At 40.3% G+C, this 16,356-nt stretch overlaps 1 protein-coding gene across 1 annotated transcript; it reads left to right on the forward strand.

Annotated features, from left to right (window-relative positions):
* The first annotated feature begins 570 nt into the window (after positions 1-570).
* Positions 571-2,436, forward strand: CCER1 (coiled-coil glutamate rich protein 1). Its single transcript, XM_037515236.2, has one exon. The coding sequence runs from the start codon at positions 951-953 to the stop codon at positions 2,217-2,219; it is 1,269 nt and encodes a 422-aa protein (XP_037371133.1). The 5' UTR covers positions 571-950; the 3' UTR covers positions 2,220-2,436.
* The last annotated feature ends 13,920 nt before the right edge of the window (positions 2,437-16,356 follow it).

Consider the following 16,356-nt stretch of genomic DNA (forward strand, 5'->3'; position numbering starts at 1 on the left):
ACTTTCCCGGCAGTTCCAGGGCGCACTGGACATAAGCCAAGGCGGGCGCCCACTTCTCTGACCCTAGCAGCTTCCTCATAACCCCCTCCATCTCCCCAAAGATGTAGGCTATGTGCTGTTTTCCAGTCTACCTACTCTCTACCCACTCTCCTATCCACCCACTCTCACAAGCTGTTCTGGGGTTCTCCCACCTGCCCCTTTCAGTGGGGTTAGGCCGAATGTCCATCTCCTACATTCTCGCATGTTAGACTAGCACAGAGGGTTCAGATAAACTGTTACAGACGTTGCTTGCATTGGGCAGCATAACCCCTAGTCCCCCCTGGCTTGGCCTCTCTCAAAAACTGCGTCACAAGCCCCAGGCGAATGTTCACTGGGTACCTGGTTCTGGCCAGAACCTGGCCCCCACGCAGAGAGAGAACGATCTCCATCCTAATTGGCTGTTGCCCAGGGCAACCCAGGACGCGGTGGGCACGAGGGGGCTCCGGCCGGTATTTAAAGGCCGCCGCTGCCCGCACCACCTCAGTCGGGCCAGGACGGCGACGGGGAAGCACCTAGGTTGTGAAAGGGAGCAGCCAGGTACGCGCGACCCCTGCTGCCCCGCCGCAGCCCGTGCCTCCGCCGAGGCGGGTGTGTGTGCGTGGCACCTGGGAGCGGGTCCCACTGCGCGTCGCCCACCAACACCTTCCTCCCGCACCATCCTTACCCAGCCCCAGTTCCACCCAGCCCACCTGGGCGAGACAACCCTGGTGCGAAGGACAGAGATTCCGACGGAAGAGCGAGTGCGCAAGCAAGGGAGGGAAGAAAAGGGGGCCTCCTGGAGAGGCGGGCGCGCCACCCCAGCGGCGGACACGTGGCGCTGCGTGCAGACAGTCGGGGTGCCCAAGCTCTCCAGGCCGTCGCATCTGACCAAAGTCGAGGCCAGCTTCCAGAACACCGGGGCTCGCTGAACCATGACCGAGACCCTGGACACCAGGGAGGACCCCCTCAACCTGGGCGGCGGCTGGGCATCCTCGGCCCACTTGGGCACCTGGTCTTCCTGCCACCGAAGGCACAGAGGCGCCCCGATTTACAAGCGGCGGTACCGCTATGGCCCCAAGGCCGACTATGAGCCCCCGAGGAAGCAGCCAAGACAACAGCACGGCCCTGGCCCTTGGTTCCAACCACCCCGACGGCCCTCTTGGGACGTGTACTCCAACTGGAGGCCCTGGGGAGGGCCCTGGCGCCCACCTCCGTTGGGGTTCCGGAAGCCCCCCCGTCCGGTGCAGCTGATCCGGGTGTATGGCCTGCACCCCTTCTGCCTGTGCTGCTGCTCCTGCTTGCGCGGGCCCTGGATCCCCGGCTGGGCGCGGCCCCCCGGATGGAAGAAGCGCTGGGGGCGCAGGGGCCGCGGGCTGCGCCGCCATCCTCGCCGCTCCTGCCCCAGGAGCCCGCCCGTGGATCTGAGCACGCTGCTGCGGCCCGTCAACCTGTACGGGTGGCGGGCGCCGGGCATGCGGGCGCCGCGCAACACCACCCAGTTCATCATGAACCAGATCTACGAGGACATGCGGCAGCAGGAGGAGCTGGAGCGCCAGCAGGGGGCGCTGCGCGAGCAGCAGGCCCAGGGAGATGGCGGCTCCCCGACGGGCGCCTTTCCCGGAAACGAGTCCCCCAGCGGCGGCGAGGAAGAGGCGGACCTGCCCGAAACGTTGTACAGCTTCGTGGAGAATCCCTCGCTGGTCTTCAGCCCTGACCCCGACGAGGAAAACTCGTCTCCCATCCCACAGCTGGCGGAGGAAGAGGAGAAAAATGAGGGGTGTGAGGAGGGGTGTGAGGTGGAGTGTGAGGCAGTGTCTGAGGAGGAGCCTGAGGAGGTGTCTGAGGAGGAGCCTGAGGAGGAGTCTGAGGAGGAGCCTGAGGAAGAGTCTGAGGAGGAGTCTGAGGAGGAGGAATATGGCGGGGAAGGAGCAGAGGCTGACCAAGTGGACGTGGAAGAGGCTGACTATGTGCAGGAGGGGCAGGAAGGCGAGGGTGATGAGGAGGAGTTAGACCAGGGCCTGGAGGAGGGAGAGCCGAGAGAGGAAGAAAATCATTTACCTCTGGAAATGCCTTTGTCCTTCCTCATTGGGGCTGAAGAAGAGAGAGAGAACTTTCTAACCTGCGCTTATTTAAGCCCGGAACGGATGCTCCCCAAAGGGCCGCAGGAAGGTCTCCTCACGGCACAGGACATGAACTGTTAGACCTCAGGAAAGGGACTGAGGAATGGGATGGAACTGACTTGAGGCAAAAGTAGATTATCAGCTTGTTAAAAAGTGAGTTCCAGTAATAAAGCTACCTCTGCAGCCCTTCTTCGGCCATTATAAAATGTTTGAAAATCGTTGTGTTTGTGTATGACTGGGGGTGGGGGAGAGGAAGCTTTCCGATTCCAGTATACGTGGAAACGATTAAATACCAAATATTTTGTGACTACACTTTGAATATATTCATTTGGTGTTTTCTCCTCTAGACACTGGGGATTTTTTTCTTTTTTGCTTTTGGCAATGCTGAAAATATTTTTTATACAAAATGTAAACAATTAGTATTTTTGACATCCACGTGTTTTGACTGTTCCACGCTTGAGCGTTTGTCATGGCTATGGATTGTGCGCCAGGGCGCTTTACCTGACAGACCAGTTTTTAAATGCCTCTTTTTATTTTGTTTTTATATTTTTAAAAGATTTATTTATTCAGTCAAGAACTGGAGTGTAGGCTAGAGGTGCTGAGGGGTGAGGAGTCACCAGAGACAGAGTGGAGAACAGAACAGGCAAATCTACTGAAATACACTGCTGAGGGGAGCAGACGGTGAGACAGGAGCGGTCTGGCCAGGGATGGAACTCATGCTGCAGGGGCGGGGGTTCCCTTGATAGTGCTGTGTTTTTAACACCTGTGCCACCAAGGAGGCCCTAAATGCCTTTAAAAAAAAAAAAAGATTTATTTATGCATACAAGAACTGGGGTGTAGGTCAGAGGTGTGTGGGGGGTGTCAGAGGATTCACAAGAGACAGAGTAGATAGCAGAACAGGCAGATCTACTGAAATACACTGCTGAGGGGAGCAGCGAGCGAGGCAGGAGAGGTCTGCTGCGCCATGTGGGTAGCTCCCTGTCCAGGGATTGAACTGCAGACAGCTTCATAGGTTGTGGCTTAATCCCTTGCACCACCAGGGAGGCCCCCCTTAAATGCCTTTTTTAAACAATCTTTTTTTCCTTGTAGATTTTCCACCTTCAGAATTCATTTTTGAGAGTTGTATTTGGTAACCCCACTTGCGGTCTCTTGTGGCATCTCTCATTTATATTCCTTGTTCCACAGCACTATGGATCTTCCTCAGAACATGAAGTTGCTTCTGTGGAACTGGTTCTCTGCCATGGCTCAACAATCCATAAATCCATGCATGGAGAGGATTCCCCATGGGCAGAAGTCAACTTGCACAGCTAGTTAAAATCCAAGGTAACTGCAAACAGTGGAACATAGCTTAGATTTTTAAGCCTTGTTCCTAAATATATTCCTTGTCATAAAGTCACAGGAATCATACAAATACTTTTTGCAGGTTAGATTTTTTTTTTCAAAAAGATTATTGGCCTTTTGGGGGTGGGATATTTTCTTTCCCAGTTTGTCTTCCTTGTAAAGAAAGGACAGTAAAGAAAGATGTGTAAGTGCAAGCTTGGGTAAGCTACTTTCTAATGTCTAAACAATAAACAATTGCATGTGAAGAATACATCATTCTAATATGTAGTAATACATTTCTTCTTGGGCACCCAATTCTCATAACTTAGAAGGTTTATAGCATTTATGGCACTTTCCCAGAATATCCCCAGATGAAGAATTTGAACCTGGCTTCACAAAATTACACCTTTGACAAGCTGTACTTCTAAGTATAGTTTGAAGCACAATTTACTATTTCCTTGTTGAAGACTATCTGGTGATACCTAAGCTGGATGTTGATTTTACTCCTATATTCCTTGCCTTGAAACTTAATCACAGCAATAAACTTGAGCTATTAAATTAAAATTAAAAGTGTTAAATGAAAGCACTCTTTCTCCTTTCTTATCTAAATATCAGAAATAAATTTAGATATTTATAAAATTTAAATATTTCAGTGACCAAAAGAATGAATAGAAGAAAAAGAAAATGCAAACATCACAGGAATTTTAAAATGACACACCACTCCAAACTCCAGCAGTGAATGTCAAACATTTAATTATAGTCTAAGAAATTATTTTCTACAAGATGCAGTTTCAAGTGACCTGTAAAAATTCTTTAAAATTGGCTCCCCATAAGATGAGTCAGTAAATCCTTGAAAATCATAACCCTTATGTCCTTTATCTAAAGACACTTCATCACTAAATCTCAAGTATGTTCTCATTTGAAAAATCCTTTCATTGAGGATTGAATTTCTCCATAATCTTGCAGAAGATTCTACTTTTACATAAAAATAACTCAGCACATTAATTGCCCCCACATGCATAAAGCTTTAACCATTAGTCATTTAAGGGCTGTAAACACGAGTAATACCTCAGGAGTTTAATTCATGAACCATTATGCAACATTTTTTTACTAAACTACTAGGAGTCAACTGTTTAGGAAACTAAGGATCCTTAGCGAATAAGCAAAATCCCTTCTCTCATGTTGCTTTTGAGTATAATAGTAAAGACAGTCAAAGAAGAGTTAGAGAAGTTAGTGACATCAAATATTCTAAAGGAAATGCACCACTATGAAAATGTGTAACATAAGAGCACTCCACGGTGAAGCAGGGGATGTTTCCTGTGGGTAGACAGAGCTGTGACACTGAATGCTGAGAGCTGGGAGGAGCTTGGCATCTTTGAAGAACTGAAGACAAAAGGACCAGAGTGTCCTGAAGGAGCAACCAATCAGAAATGAGAGAGGTTGGCAGCAACCATGTTATCTGCTCACTTTTGTTTTTTAAAGATTTATTTTATTTATATATGCATATAAGAGCAGGGGTGTAGGCCATAGGTGTGGGGTGGGGGGAATGAGAGGATTTACCAGAGAGAGTGGGGAGCAGAACAGGCAGACTGACTGAAATACACTGCTGAGGGGGGTAGCGAGCGAGTTAGGAGAGGTCTGCTGCGCCATGTGAGTAGCTCCCTGGCTGGGGATCAACTCATGCTGCGGTGGCTGCACATAGCTTCATAGTGCTGAGACTTAACCCCTTGCACCATCAGGAAGGCCCACATCTGCTCACTTCTAAACAACCCCTACCTTCTAAAGCAGGCACCAGCAAAAATAAATGAAGAAATTAATCACCAATTTTCCACCCAACCTCATTTATTTTATAAACCAGCTTTTGTGATAGTCCCTTTACTAATCCCGAAGGCTAAAATTTATTAAATCCTGTCAGTGATGGGTGGGTGGGCTGGACACCCCAGTATACCCTTTTCACTTTTCCAGAGACCTTCCCACCCACCACATGTCATGGAGTGGTTCTTGGCACTGCTGCCCAGCGTGCCCAGAGCTCCGAGGTCCTCCGTTCCCATGGAGACAGCTCTACAACTTGTTCAGCACAACTCCATGACACAATAGCACCAGTACCAACATGGCTCAGAATAAACCCAGTCTTTGGTTTTAAAGGTAAGTGTACACTTGACAACAACACACAACTTTCTGAAATTCATTCATTATTCTTCTTCAAGACATGTCAAATCTGATGACTGAACACAGTGACATGAAGCACCACAGCCAATTCTAGAATGACCCTCCTTTGAGAACTGTCAGAAAAATAGCAGTGTAAATTATAAATATATGTAGAAAGCCTATGCTTGATAAGCACATTCGCTGTCTATTCTCAGATGTTTTAACATGCAGAGATTCTGGGATTTTCCTTTCCCAGTGACTGACATCATTTCTTGGTTTATTGTCATTACTTTGTTTTCATAGTAACATAAAGGGATTTTTTTTGGTCTATGAAAATATAAGCCCTTTAAGGATGAAATACATTTAGAGGATCAACTCTGAATTCTGAGTATGTTTTCAAAAAATTCTATAACATCTACATAGAAAGAAGACACTAATTCCAACATACTAGTCCCATTAAAATAAATACAAGAATGACCACCCTCTTCCCAGCAACACCTAATCTCCAGACCCTGGGAAGAAAATGATACAATTTCACCCTGCAGGTGGTCTTGGGGGGAGGAAGTGAAAAAGAAAAACATTTTTTTTTTAATTTTGGCTTTTCTCCACCTATTTACCTTTAGCCAGTTGATGAGACATGCCTGACCTCAGAGTCAGCTGGTGGAGAAAAATGTGGGCATCTGTGTCTTGTCTCTGCTTAGGACCTACAGTGGAAGCCACTTGTTTTCTTATCAGGCTCCACCACCACTCAGGCCTATTGTGAAGTTCAAATAACCCTATACTTAAGAAGAATCACTCTGTCTACTGTATATCACTATATCCTGAACTGCATGTTAGAGTTTAAATCATCTCAATTTCTGAACGTGAGATTAGAGGCATGCATAGAACTAGGGAAATACTGCTGTACTGCGATACTGCAGTTGTAACCACAGAAACTCACTTGTCTTGAAATTTAATTTTGGCTTCTGGGGAAAAAATAGTAAAAATGGTGCAAATCTGTTGATCTAGTGCCTTGATGTTGAAAGTGGGGTTCACATGCCAGGGATTGGCACCACCTGAGTGCTTCTTAGAAATGCCAAAGCCCAGGCTCCACCCGGACCCACTGAGTTAGAATCTACTTTGGCGCAATACATCTGAGTAAGCTACAGACCCAGTAAAGATTTAGAAGCTCTGTGCTGTAGGGATTAGACCTACTGCAGAGTACTCATGGGAATTTAGTGATGAAGATTATGGTTTATGGAATCAAAACTTCTATTAATTTCTAATGGTGTGGCCTGAGGCATGTTACTGATATTTTGGTTTCTCATTTTCCTCTTCTGCAGACCAGACCTCATGGCATTAAATAAGTTTATGAAGACAATGTACCAATACTGATCAAACATTCAGAATAGTGATATTCAATACTTAGTAATTATAATTATTACTTAATAATGCACAGAAGAGACCCTTGACCTAAAGTCACTTGTTAGTGATTAGAGCAGCTATTCATGTAAAATCTCACAAGATGATTAGCAGAAGGATTCATTAACACAGTGAGATTGCTCTTGAACAAGTCTTACCAGATACACTGCTTTGAGCCACACACTGTATAGACACTGTGAAGAAACCAAATTTCTAGAGCTGATTCATTGCCAGAATACACTTTCTCTTCCTGCTCTTCCCCATCTACCCAGTCCATGTTTCCTTTCTTATGGTCGACACTAATAGCCTTATGGCTAGTGCTGGAAGTCCCCACTCAAGTCAGGATCAGTCTTTCTTATCCAAGCACTGGATATTAGACTGTGTATTTTCAAAATCAAAATGTATGCATCATAATTCTTACAGAAGAAGGTTCTGCCTTATGCTATACCTAGAGATTGTAAAAGTTCCTATAAATATTATATAGCTGAAATAAGCCAGGTATGTATACACATAACTCAGAACAGAGAACTAAGCTTTCAAAAAATGTGAGGGTACAGAAAATTCTTAACACAGCATCACGTGTTATATAAACATATAACATCCCATAAACTAATGCTTTATTTTCCTTTTACAAAAAAATAACCTGAAATTCTAATAAGTAAATTGTTACAAGACCCTAGAAAACAACTTTGAGTTCAAAATTGTTTATCCACTGTGTTATCTCCCCATTGTCTTATTTAGAATAATCTCTCTGGGAACCCGATTTCCTTCAGTAAGTTTGGCCTGAGTTCCAAGGAATTTCCTTTATATGTTGTTGATAACGTGGCACCTGAGGAAGAGATTCTTTTTTCCCAGTCTCGATTGTAATCCTTACTGAAAGCTTAATTGTGGGTCTGTTAGACTTAAGTGGCTGCTAGACTTAAGTGGCCTATTCAGCCACCATTATGGTTACCTGCAGTCCTGCATTCCTATACAAAGGTCAGAACTGTCCAGTCACAGTCATATGAGCCAAACCTTACAAAGTGCCTTTCATACAATCAAGAGAAGAAAACTTGACCACTCTGGGAAGGGTATGCATCAAGAGGTATGACCGGGAATGCCCGGGAGACTGAGGACGGATGCATAAACTTACTTCCAACTCATACATCATGAGGTATGACTGGAAACGCCTGGGGAGGCCAAGGACCGATGTATGACAAGGGGCCCCAGAAGCTGATCAGTGGAATGCCTTGTTGATAAAATTAGGACCGTGGCCTGGGGTCTGGGGTCTAGTTTTGATTACGACACTTGATCATCAAGCTGATAACATGTTCAGCAGACTCATGTCCCCCAAGAGCTAGATGACATTCCTGAGTTTCACCCATGCTTTTCTCCTTGTCCTAATGCACGTAGCTGATTCTCTATGATTATTATATCAATAAAAACGGCCAGGATCTTGCTCTCAGCAGCATCCTGCCTTGTGCAGCCTGCTCCGCCACTCCCATGTCTTTATCACTGTGGTGTTGCTCGACGCAACACGTAATAGTTTATACCGGTCAAAGGATGGCAATCTAAACAAAAGGTTGGTCAATATGTTTATGTATTTGTGGAAATATATATACATGTATAGTGGAAAAATAAGTGGAATAAATAAAGGTAAGATAATGTGTTGCTTTTAATTTGTAATTAAAATCAAAACTTGACTTTGGAAAATACAATATTTATGGATAATTTTAAAGGTGCGTAAGATAACAGGATATCATTTATAATACTCCCACATTATTGAAGGTTTTGTCTCACAATATTCAAAGACAAGCTATTAATATTGGCATCTTCTAATGTTTTCATATCACATTTGAATGTTTTGTTTTTAATGCTTAAACATATATATTGGGTCAGATTTATAATGTTAAATGCAGTGTGTGAGTACCTAGAATAATGTACTTGAGGCTTTTTCTATTAGTTTTGAGATCAGAATGGTAAAAAGATGCACAGGAGACAGATTATCTCATTGTCTTCCTTGCTGTGGCATTAACTAGTCACTGGTTTGTTTCCATTGATCTGTATCTCAAGGATGGGGTATTATATTTGGAGGCCTTAATAGTTTGTATACAACATTTAGAATGACTTTACACATTGGCTAGGGATTGTCTGCAATACTTGAATTTTGCACTTGCTTGTAATGTACACACAATGATTAAGAAATAACACCACCTAACTATTTACAACACTTTGTGTTTCAGTACAGACATATGCATTACTCCATTTCAGAACAGTCCTGTAAATTTGGATATTAACGTTCACAAATCTGGAGGAAAATTGTGAGGGAAAAACTTGAATAACTAACTCATTCCTCAGGCAACTTTTAACTAAAACTGATGATACTACTTAGAAATATTTTCATTGGCACTTGAACTTTTTATAATAATTGATATTTCTATATTAAAATATTTGAATATTCTTTCCTATGAGTAACTTTAACTTTTAACATGTCACTTTTAGTTCTAGTAATTTAAGACTTTTAACTGGTGTTAATTTACAGTGGATTTTACCAAAGTCATTATTAGATTAAACATTTCATATGCCATTTGCCATTAAATAATTCCACCAAAAGCAAAATTTTAATGCTGCTATGTATTGTAATTATTGTCAATTCTCTATTGATTGTAGAATTCCCTTGAACTGAGTGATTATTTTATAAAATGGAAAACTGAATTCAATATGAGGTAACTCTACATAATATTCCCAGAATACATTTCTGTCAATGTTTATCTTTTTTTTCTTTAAAAAAGAAATATTAATGTTTTCCCTTTCCTTAATTTTTTTGTGAATTCCACAACATTTTATGTAATAAACCCATACCCTCAAGATAGATAAATACTAACACAAACATTTAAATACAAAGCAAAGATAATAAAACTATCTTTCCTTTCTGTACACTTTGTTTTGCCTTCTGCAGAATGTTTGTGCTACAACTACGAGCGTTCAGACGCCACCTAGTGGCAAAGGTAAAACATTCACATGTGAACCAAAATTTATGGTCATTTTTGTTTTACTTACGCATGCATTTTTGGGACATTAATATATTGCTAATACATTAAAACATAGAAAAGGAGTATTTCAAGTGTGTTGCACCAGGAACCATATTAAGATAATTGCTTATTTTAATATAAGCACCGTATACCTTGGTGTTTAATAATTAGTATTTATTTGACCTAGGAGATAAAGCCATAAATACAAACTACCTAAGTTTATAAAGAGAAAAAATATAGAGCCAAAAGAGTCCTTGGAGGTCCATGGTTTATTAACTTTATACAGTTATAATAATTTTATACTATTAGAAAAGCTTATCTCAAGGCATTACTATAATAAATCTATTTTGAGTTCCTTTTCACATTAACACCACAAATTAACATTAGCATTCTCCACCGGCAGTACATCTGTTTTGTTTTTCTTTTGATACTGACAGCAGAGAAGACAATTAACAAATTTAGAATTTATCTTTATATGGTTAAATTGTATGTCCAAATTGTCCAACTAAATCATTCTTACTATTTTAATCCTGAGAAATAAAAATGAGAATACCTGTCCATTGCTAGAACTTGTGATACAGACAATTACCTCCTGAGACTTGAGTATCATTTAATTTATTAATGGTCACAGTCACTAATGAGAGCACAGCATGTTACAGGAAGAGAAAAACCTGCTTATTTGTTGGTCTGGCATCCAGAGGATAATTAATATTTTTATTACTCTCCCATTTCCAGCTCTTTCCAGCTGCTTAACCACTTCCATTGGAAACATAAATCAGCCACTAAGGATTGGCTCTGCCTTAGCCTGAGAGGCAGTTTCCACATTTACAACTTTCTTAGTAATGCATTCATTATTCGCTCCATTGCACCTCTAGAAGTAGTGGGTATTTCTGCTTTACCTCCTTATTAACACTTTACCGCCACTATCCATTTTAAATGATAGTTAACTGTTTGGGGTTCTTGTCTGTCTAATAAATTCTATAGAGTTAGGAACTGATTTTCTATTTCCATTGCAGAGTCCTGTACATCAGAACCCTTGCATGAATATTTTAAATGGCATGAAAAAATAAAATGAACTGTGAAGAAACAGTGATTATTAGTTATAACAGGGAACTATAGCAAATTATTCATGTTATTTGTACTAAAGCCACATTCAGTATGAAAACTTAGAGAAGACCAAGCAAGGAAGGAACTGTTAGGTTAGCATATATTCAACTGCTTCACTTTCACCCTGCAGTGCACCTTATGTCATATCAGAGACATGTCCTTGTTGGCATGTAGAACCTCATAAGAACTGCACACAGAATCTTTTTACAAGGAAGCTCTTGGCTCCAATTTGCTGGGTCACAGAATCATGTGTATGAACTACCTTGCTAATGTTCACATCAACGATTCTTAATGCAACTGAAAATGTATTTTCTTGTAATTCTACAATTTAATGTGACTGGGTTAGAAATTGAAAACAACCAATACTTATTTCATTCCTCGTTTCATTTTTGCTGAGCCCTTACCCTTGTGCCGGGGCCTGTGTGAGCCCTTGCACTTGGTTAACCATTGAGAAAGTTGAAGCTAAGTGCTGCTGAGGAACTCAAGATCAATCAGCTCGGAGGTGACAGAGGTTGGAGGTCACACAGTCTGTTTCCTTATATCCTTAACTCTACTCTATGAAATGGGAGGGAGTAGGATGAAATTTTAGATTCAGTTTTAATTATTTAAGGACATAACTTTGTGTTAATAACCAAAGTCAAACTTGTACACCTATACTGCATATTGTAATCTATTGGAAAATGCTGAGTCTCAGTAATTGATGTCCAAAGGTTCTGTGATAAATTATTTATACAATGAGAAGTTTTCAAGGGAGAAAAGAAGCAAAGTGCAAAACTGTGCTGGGATATGCATGTTATTAGAGTGATTTGCTAGTGCGTTTCCCCTTTCTTCTAAGGTGAAAGTATAAAGCTTGCTCTGATTACAGAGTTCTTAGTTCTCTAAATTAGGAATCAGCTGTCACTAATGGAAGTGGGTGGAAATGGAAAATTGCTAGCTATTGGTAGGACGAGAGCCTGAGGGCTGGCACATGGCAGTCACAGTTTGGGGGAGGGTACACAGTATAAAAACTAAAAGCAGTGGTCAACATCAAGAGGTCAGTGATAGGTATAATGAAGAGTCTAAGTGTTTTAAGTTGCGAAAAGTTCACCCATACAGGAAAGTATCAGGAATTAAAGCAGGCAAGAAATACAAATAGGAAATGTGGATGAAACTTACAAGGAAATTTAATTAGGAATAGTATCATGTAAAGTATTGTGGGTCCTATGTCACTAGAGCAAGCATCAGAATCAGCCACAAGTATGAACAAAAGCAAGGAGTTTAAATTTCGGTATACCTTGAAGCTATATTTCCTTCAAAATAATTTCTACTGGCTAATGGCATGTTCATGTCTCTCTAACTTAAAACACTTCCCTGTAAGCCTCTCCACTCATTTAGTTTAAGACAGTTTTCCCCCCTGTAAATCCACTCTCAAATTCCACACTTTTTAGAAGAGAGTTGACAATGAGTAATGACCAGTAAACTTTTTGAACAGGGGTTAATTTAGCCAGTTTCGCAAAGTTGTAGACTTAGGGGGAAAGAGGTCTTATAGGAAATAAAACAAGGTATGATTTGATGGGGATTTAAATGTGGTGAGGCATTGTTGATAGGAACTAGACAGAGGTGTGGATTGATCTAGATTATGTACACCAAGGGAGATCCTTGAAGATAAAATTCCTGAGGTCAAATATGTTTCAGGATGTAGAGTTTTTCAGCAGTTGGAAAATCCATTATTACTCATTTTTATGCAGTATGATAGAAAACTAAAGTTTCCACTCAAACACAGTTATTTTGCAAAATGAAGATAATTAGTGCTAATTGAATTTAATATAGCTTGCAAGTATTACCTGTGCCCTGCCAGGTAATTTAAATAACTACGCAGTGGTTGAACATCAAGTTCACTTATCCAGGTAAATAAATTTATCATTCTTCTTAATGCATCCAAAAATATTTTCTATTAGCAAATGTTACTTATTTCTAAGATATATATATATAATTATATAATTTCAAATGACAAATTAGCTACATTGTGTGTCACTATTGATCACCTATAAAGATGCATAAGCTAATCTAAAAAGGAATAAGAACAATTTGTCTGCCTTTGCCTTCTCTAGTAGATTAGCTTCTTATTTATTTATTTGGTGAGAGAGAGTTATAGTTCATCCACATACATTGAAAGCAGAGGGCAGATCCAAATTGAGAGGTCTTTCATTCACTCATCCATCATGTTTTGTGTCCCTCCTAAATGTCAAGCATGATTCTAAGTGCTATAGATACATATAAGGATATATTCAAAATATTTAACCTTTATTTCTATGGGTACAGATTAATCAGATCCAACATTGTCCAAATAGAAACCTGAAAATGACTGAATATAAGGCATGTTATCTGCCCCTGAGGAATTAACCATTTAGTTGGGAAGATTGATGGGTTAATAGCCAATCACCAAACAGTATGACAACTGATCTAATTAAGTGTAGACACAGACAAGAAAACTTCAAATAATCCATAAAATTGTTTTTCATTTATATTCTTATCTACTCTATAATTCTTGACATAGTGAAAATTCACAGTGCAGTGGCATAGAATTAAGCAAAAATTGTTTCCTTCAGAACATATGATTTAATTTAAAATCATTTTTAGGGACTTTTTAAAGAGTTAACTTTTCAAGTTAGTAATTTTTAAAAAACATAAAATTTGTCATGACTGCTAAATCATATTTAAACTTACCTTAAAGATGTCTTGCTTTCTTTCAAGCTCCCATATCTGTAACATGTGTCTGTAAAAGACATAATTTATAAAGATCAGTAGATGGATCATATTTCACATTAATATGCTTTCAGGCAATGGAGTGATTCTCTAAGACATTTATCCAAAAATAGTCCATTTTCACCTGAACCAACCAACCAAAGTATCCTCCCAGCCCACTCGGTCTCAATTGGGGACATTTGAAATATTTTGTTAATTTCAAAGACAATTCAAATAAAAATGTGTATACCTGTTGGGCTCTTAAACATTTTCAGGGTACTAAATAAAATTGATGATTATTGGGACCTCCCTGATGGTGCAGGGGTTAAAGACAGCACTATAAAGCTGTTGCCAGCCACTGCAGCATGAGTTTGATTCCCCTACTGGCTAGGGAGCAGCCCACATTGTGCAAGCAAACCTCTCCTGCATCACCCGATGCTCCCCTCAGCAGTATGTTTTAGTAGATCTGCCTGTTCTGCTCCCCACTTTCTCTGGTGAATCCTCTCACCCCCCGCACCTCTGGCCTGTACTCCAGTTCTTATATGCACAAACAAATCTTTTTTAAAAAATCGCTGATTATTTTCAAATAGCAAAATTTGCACAAAATATAATTTTTATCCCTGTAAGACAGTCTAAGGATATTTGTTCTAAAAATATTTCTAGATATAGAGGAAAAAATTTAAGTCAAGTCCAAATGTATTAGCAAGAACAATATACAGTTCTAGTGCTAATTAAGAATGAAAACAAAATTGTGCACAAATACACATGCTAGGCCCAATAATATGTGTCTCCTAGGTGGCCTACTTCATTACTGACATATGAGAACATTTTACATGGTTTTCTTCTTAAATCTGTCATTTGGTATTATGCAGCATGCGTGGTGCATTGCAGATGTTGCATTGACTCATAATTTCCTCTAGGTGGCAATCTTTTCAAAGAAGCGATGCACTTCCTAAGAGAATTGACCAAGTGCCTTTACCTGATATTTCTCCCCTATCTTAGTTACAGTTTTCATCTGCAGAAAGGGCGTCGTGGGGTATAGGGATACAGTTTGGCACACAATATGATTTTAATTTCTGTTTCCAAAATCTTGAAAAATTGGATAGGTAGATTTATCTACTTTAATATTTTAAAAACATATTTGAGAAAAGTACCCAAAAACATTGGTTTGAAATAAGCTGGGGTTTCAGTTAGTAATGAAGGGAACTGAAACATTTTACTGGAATTTTAGTTTCTTGACTGTCTATAGTTTTCTTTCCTAAAATCCTGGCAGCATTGTTTAGTAATATTGCTTCACTGCTCTCTTTAAATTGGTACTTATTCTTTTCCCACAATCTGCAATAGTTATTTTGTGAGTATCCCACTGGCAATTGAAGAAAGGGGGGTGAATAGAGCTAAGCCCACTAACATTTAAACTCTTCTATAAGATATTAAAAAAGAGAAAGAAAATAACATAAGGAAGGCATTTCTTAGTTGTAGATTAAATCATACAGTAAAATTCTAAAATTCAGAAAATAACTTTTCTTAATCTGTTCTCATTTTTAAAAGATATATCTTCTAGGATACGCACCCATTCACACTCAGTATTTTAATATATAAACTTAGCTTTCCTCTGCTTGGAACTTCACCTTTTGCTTTTGCTTTGATTGCATTTACATTTATCATTTCTTCACCCCAAGTGCCAACTCTGGCACTGGCAAAGATGAAGCATAATTCAGTGTTTCTCTCCTAACACCATCACAAAATAATTTAAGTACCATAGCATCCTTAAAATATATAGAATTAAAGTACCAGTTAATGTTTATGTAACAATTTGAAACACAATTTCACGTTTACTATATATTTTGACAATGAAGTACCTTGAGCAGTAAAAATAAATAGCACAGGTACAACATCCTCCCCATTTTACAGATACACCTCAAATTAAGGTCTTCAATTGCTCATCAAAAAGTCAGGAATCAAAGTCTTTTCTTTTTTCCTTTGTGAGTTCAATAGGTTTTGACTATATCCTGCTTTTAGAATGAGATGCACTTCTCTCCTCTGCCCACTCCACCCTCCCAATATGAGGAGTGTCTTGCTGCATTCAACATAAGGAGCTTTTTCAAACCTAAAGTGAAATCTAAGTAAATAGCCCCTGGGGTGGGATTTATCAGACCAACTTATGAAAAGCTTTCACCTTTCTATTTGGCACCAGGGGCAGAGGCCAGCTGCAGTAGTTAAGCATTGAAATTCAGGGCTCACACTACAGCTTTTGCCAGAGTTCCACTTGGGGTTTCTCTTTGTTTTGGTTATTGTCTCTTTTGCTGTGCAGAAGCTCTTTAATTTGATGTAGTCCCAGCTGTTTATCTTTGCCTTCACTATCACTGCTTTGGGTGATGTGTCTGTAACGATGTCTTTGAGGTGCATGTCATGTAGTGTTTTGCCTATATTTCCTTCTATGTATTTTATGGTTTCATTTCTTATGTCTAGTTCTTTAATCCATTTTTGAGTTGGTTTTTGTGCATGGT

Source organism: Talpa occidentalis, unplaced genomic scaffold (assembly GCF_014898055.3).
Source record: "Talpa occidentalis isolate TD23 unplaced genomic scaffold, MPIMG_talOcc4v2.1 talOcc4.16, whole genome shotgun sequence".
In the NCBI taxonomy this organism is placed as follows: domain Eukaryota; kingdom Metazoa; phylum Chordata; class Mammalia; order Eulipotyphla; family Talpidae; genus Talpa; species Talpa occidentalis.

What these genes read in the sequence shown, in the direction of transcription:
- CCER1 (XM_037515236.2), top strand. Translation starts at nt 951, where the DNA reads ATGACCGAGACCCTGGACACCAGGGAGGACCCCCTCAACCTGGGCGGC.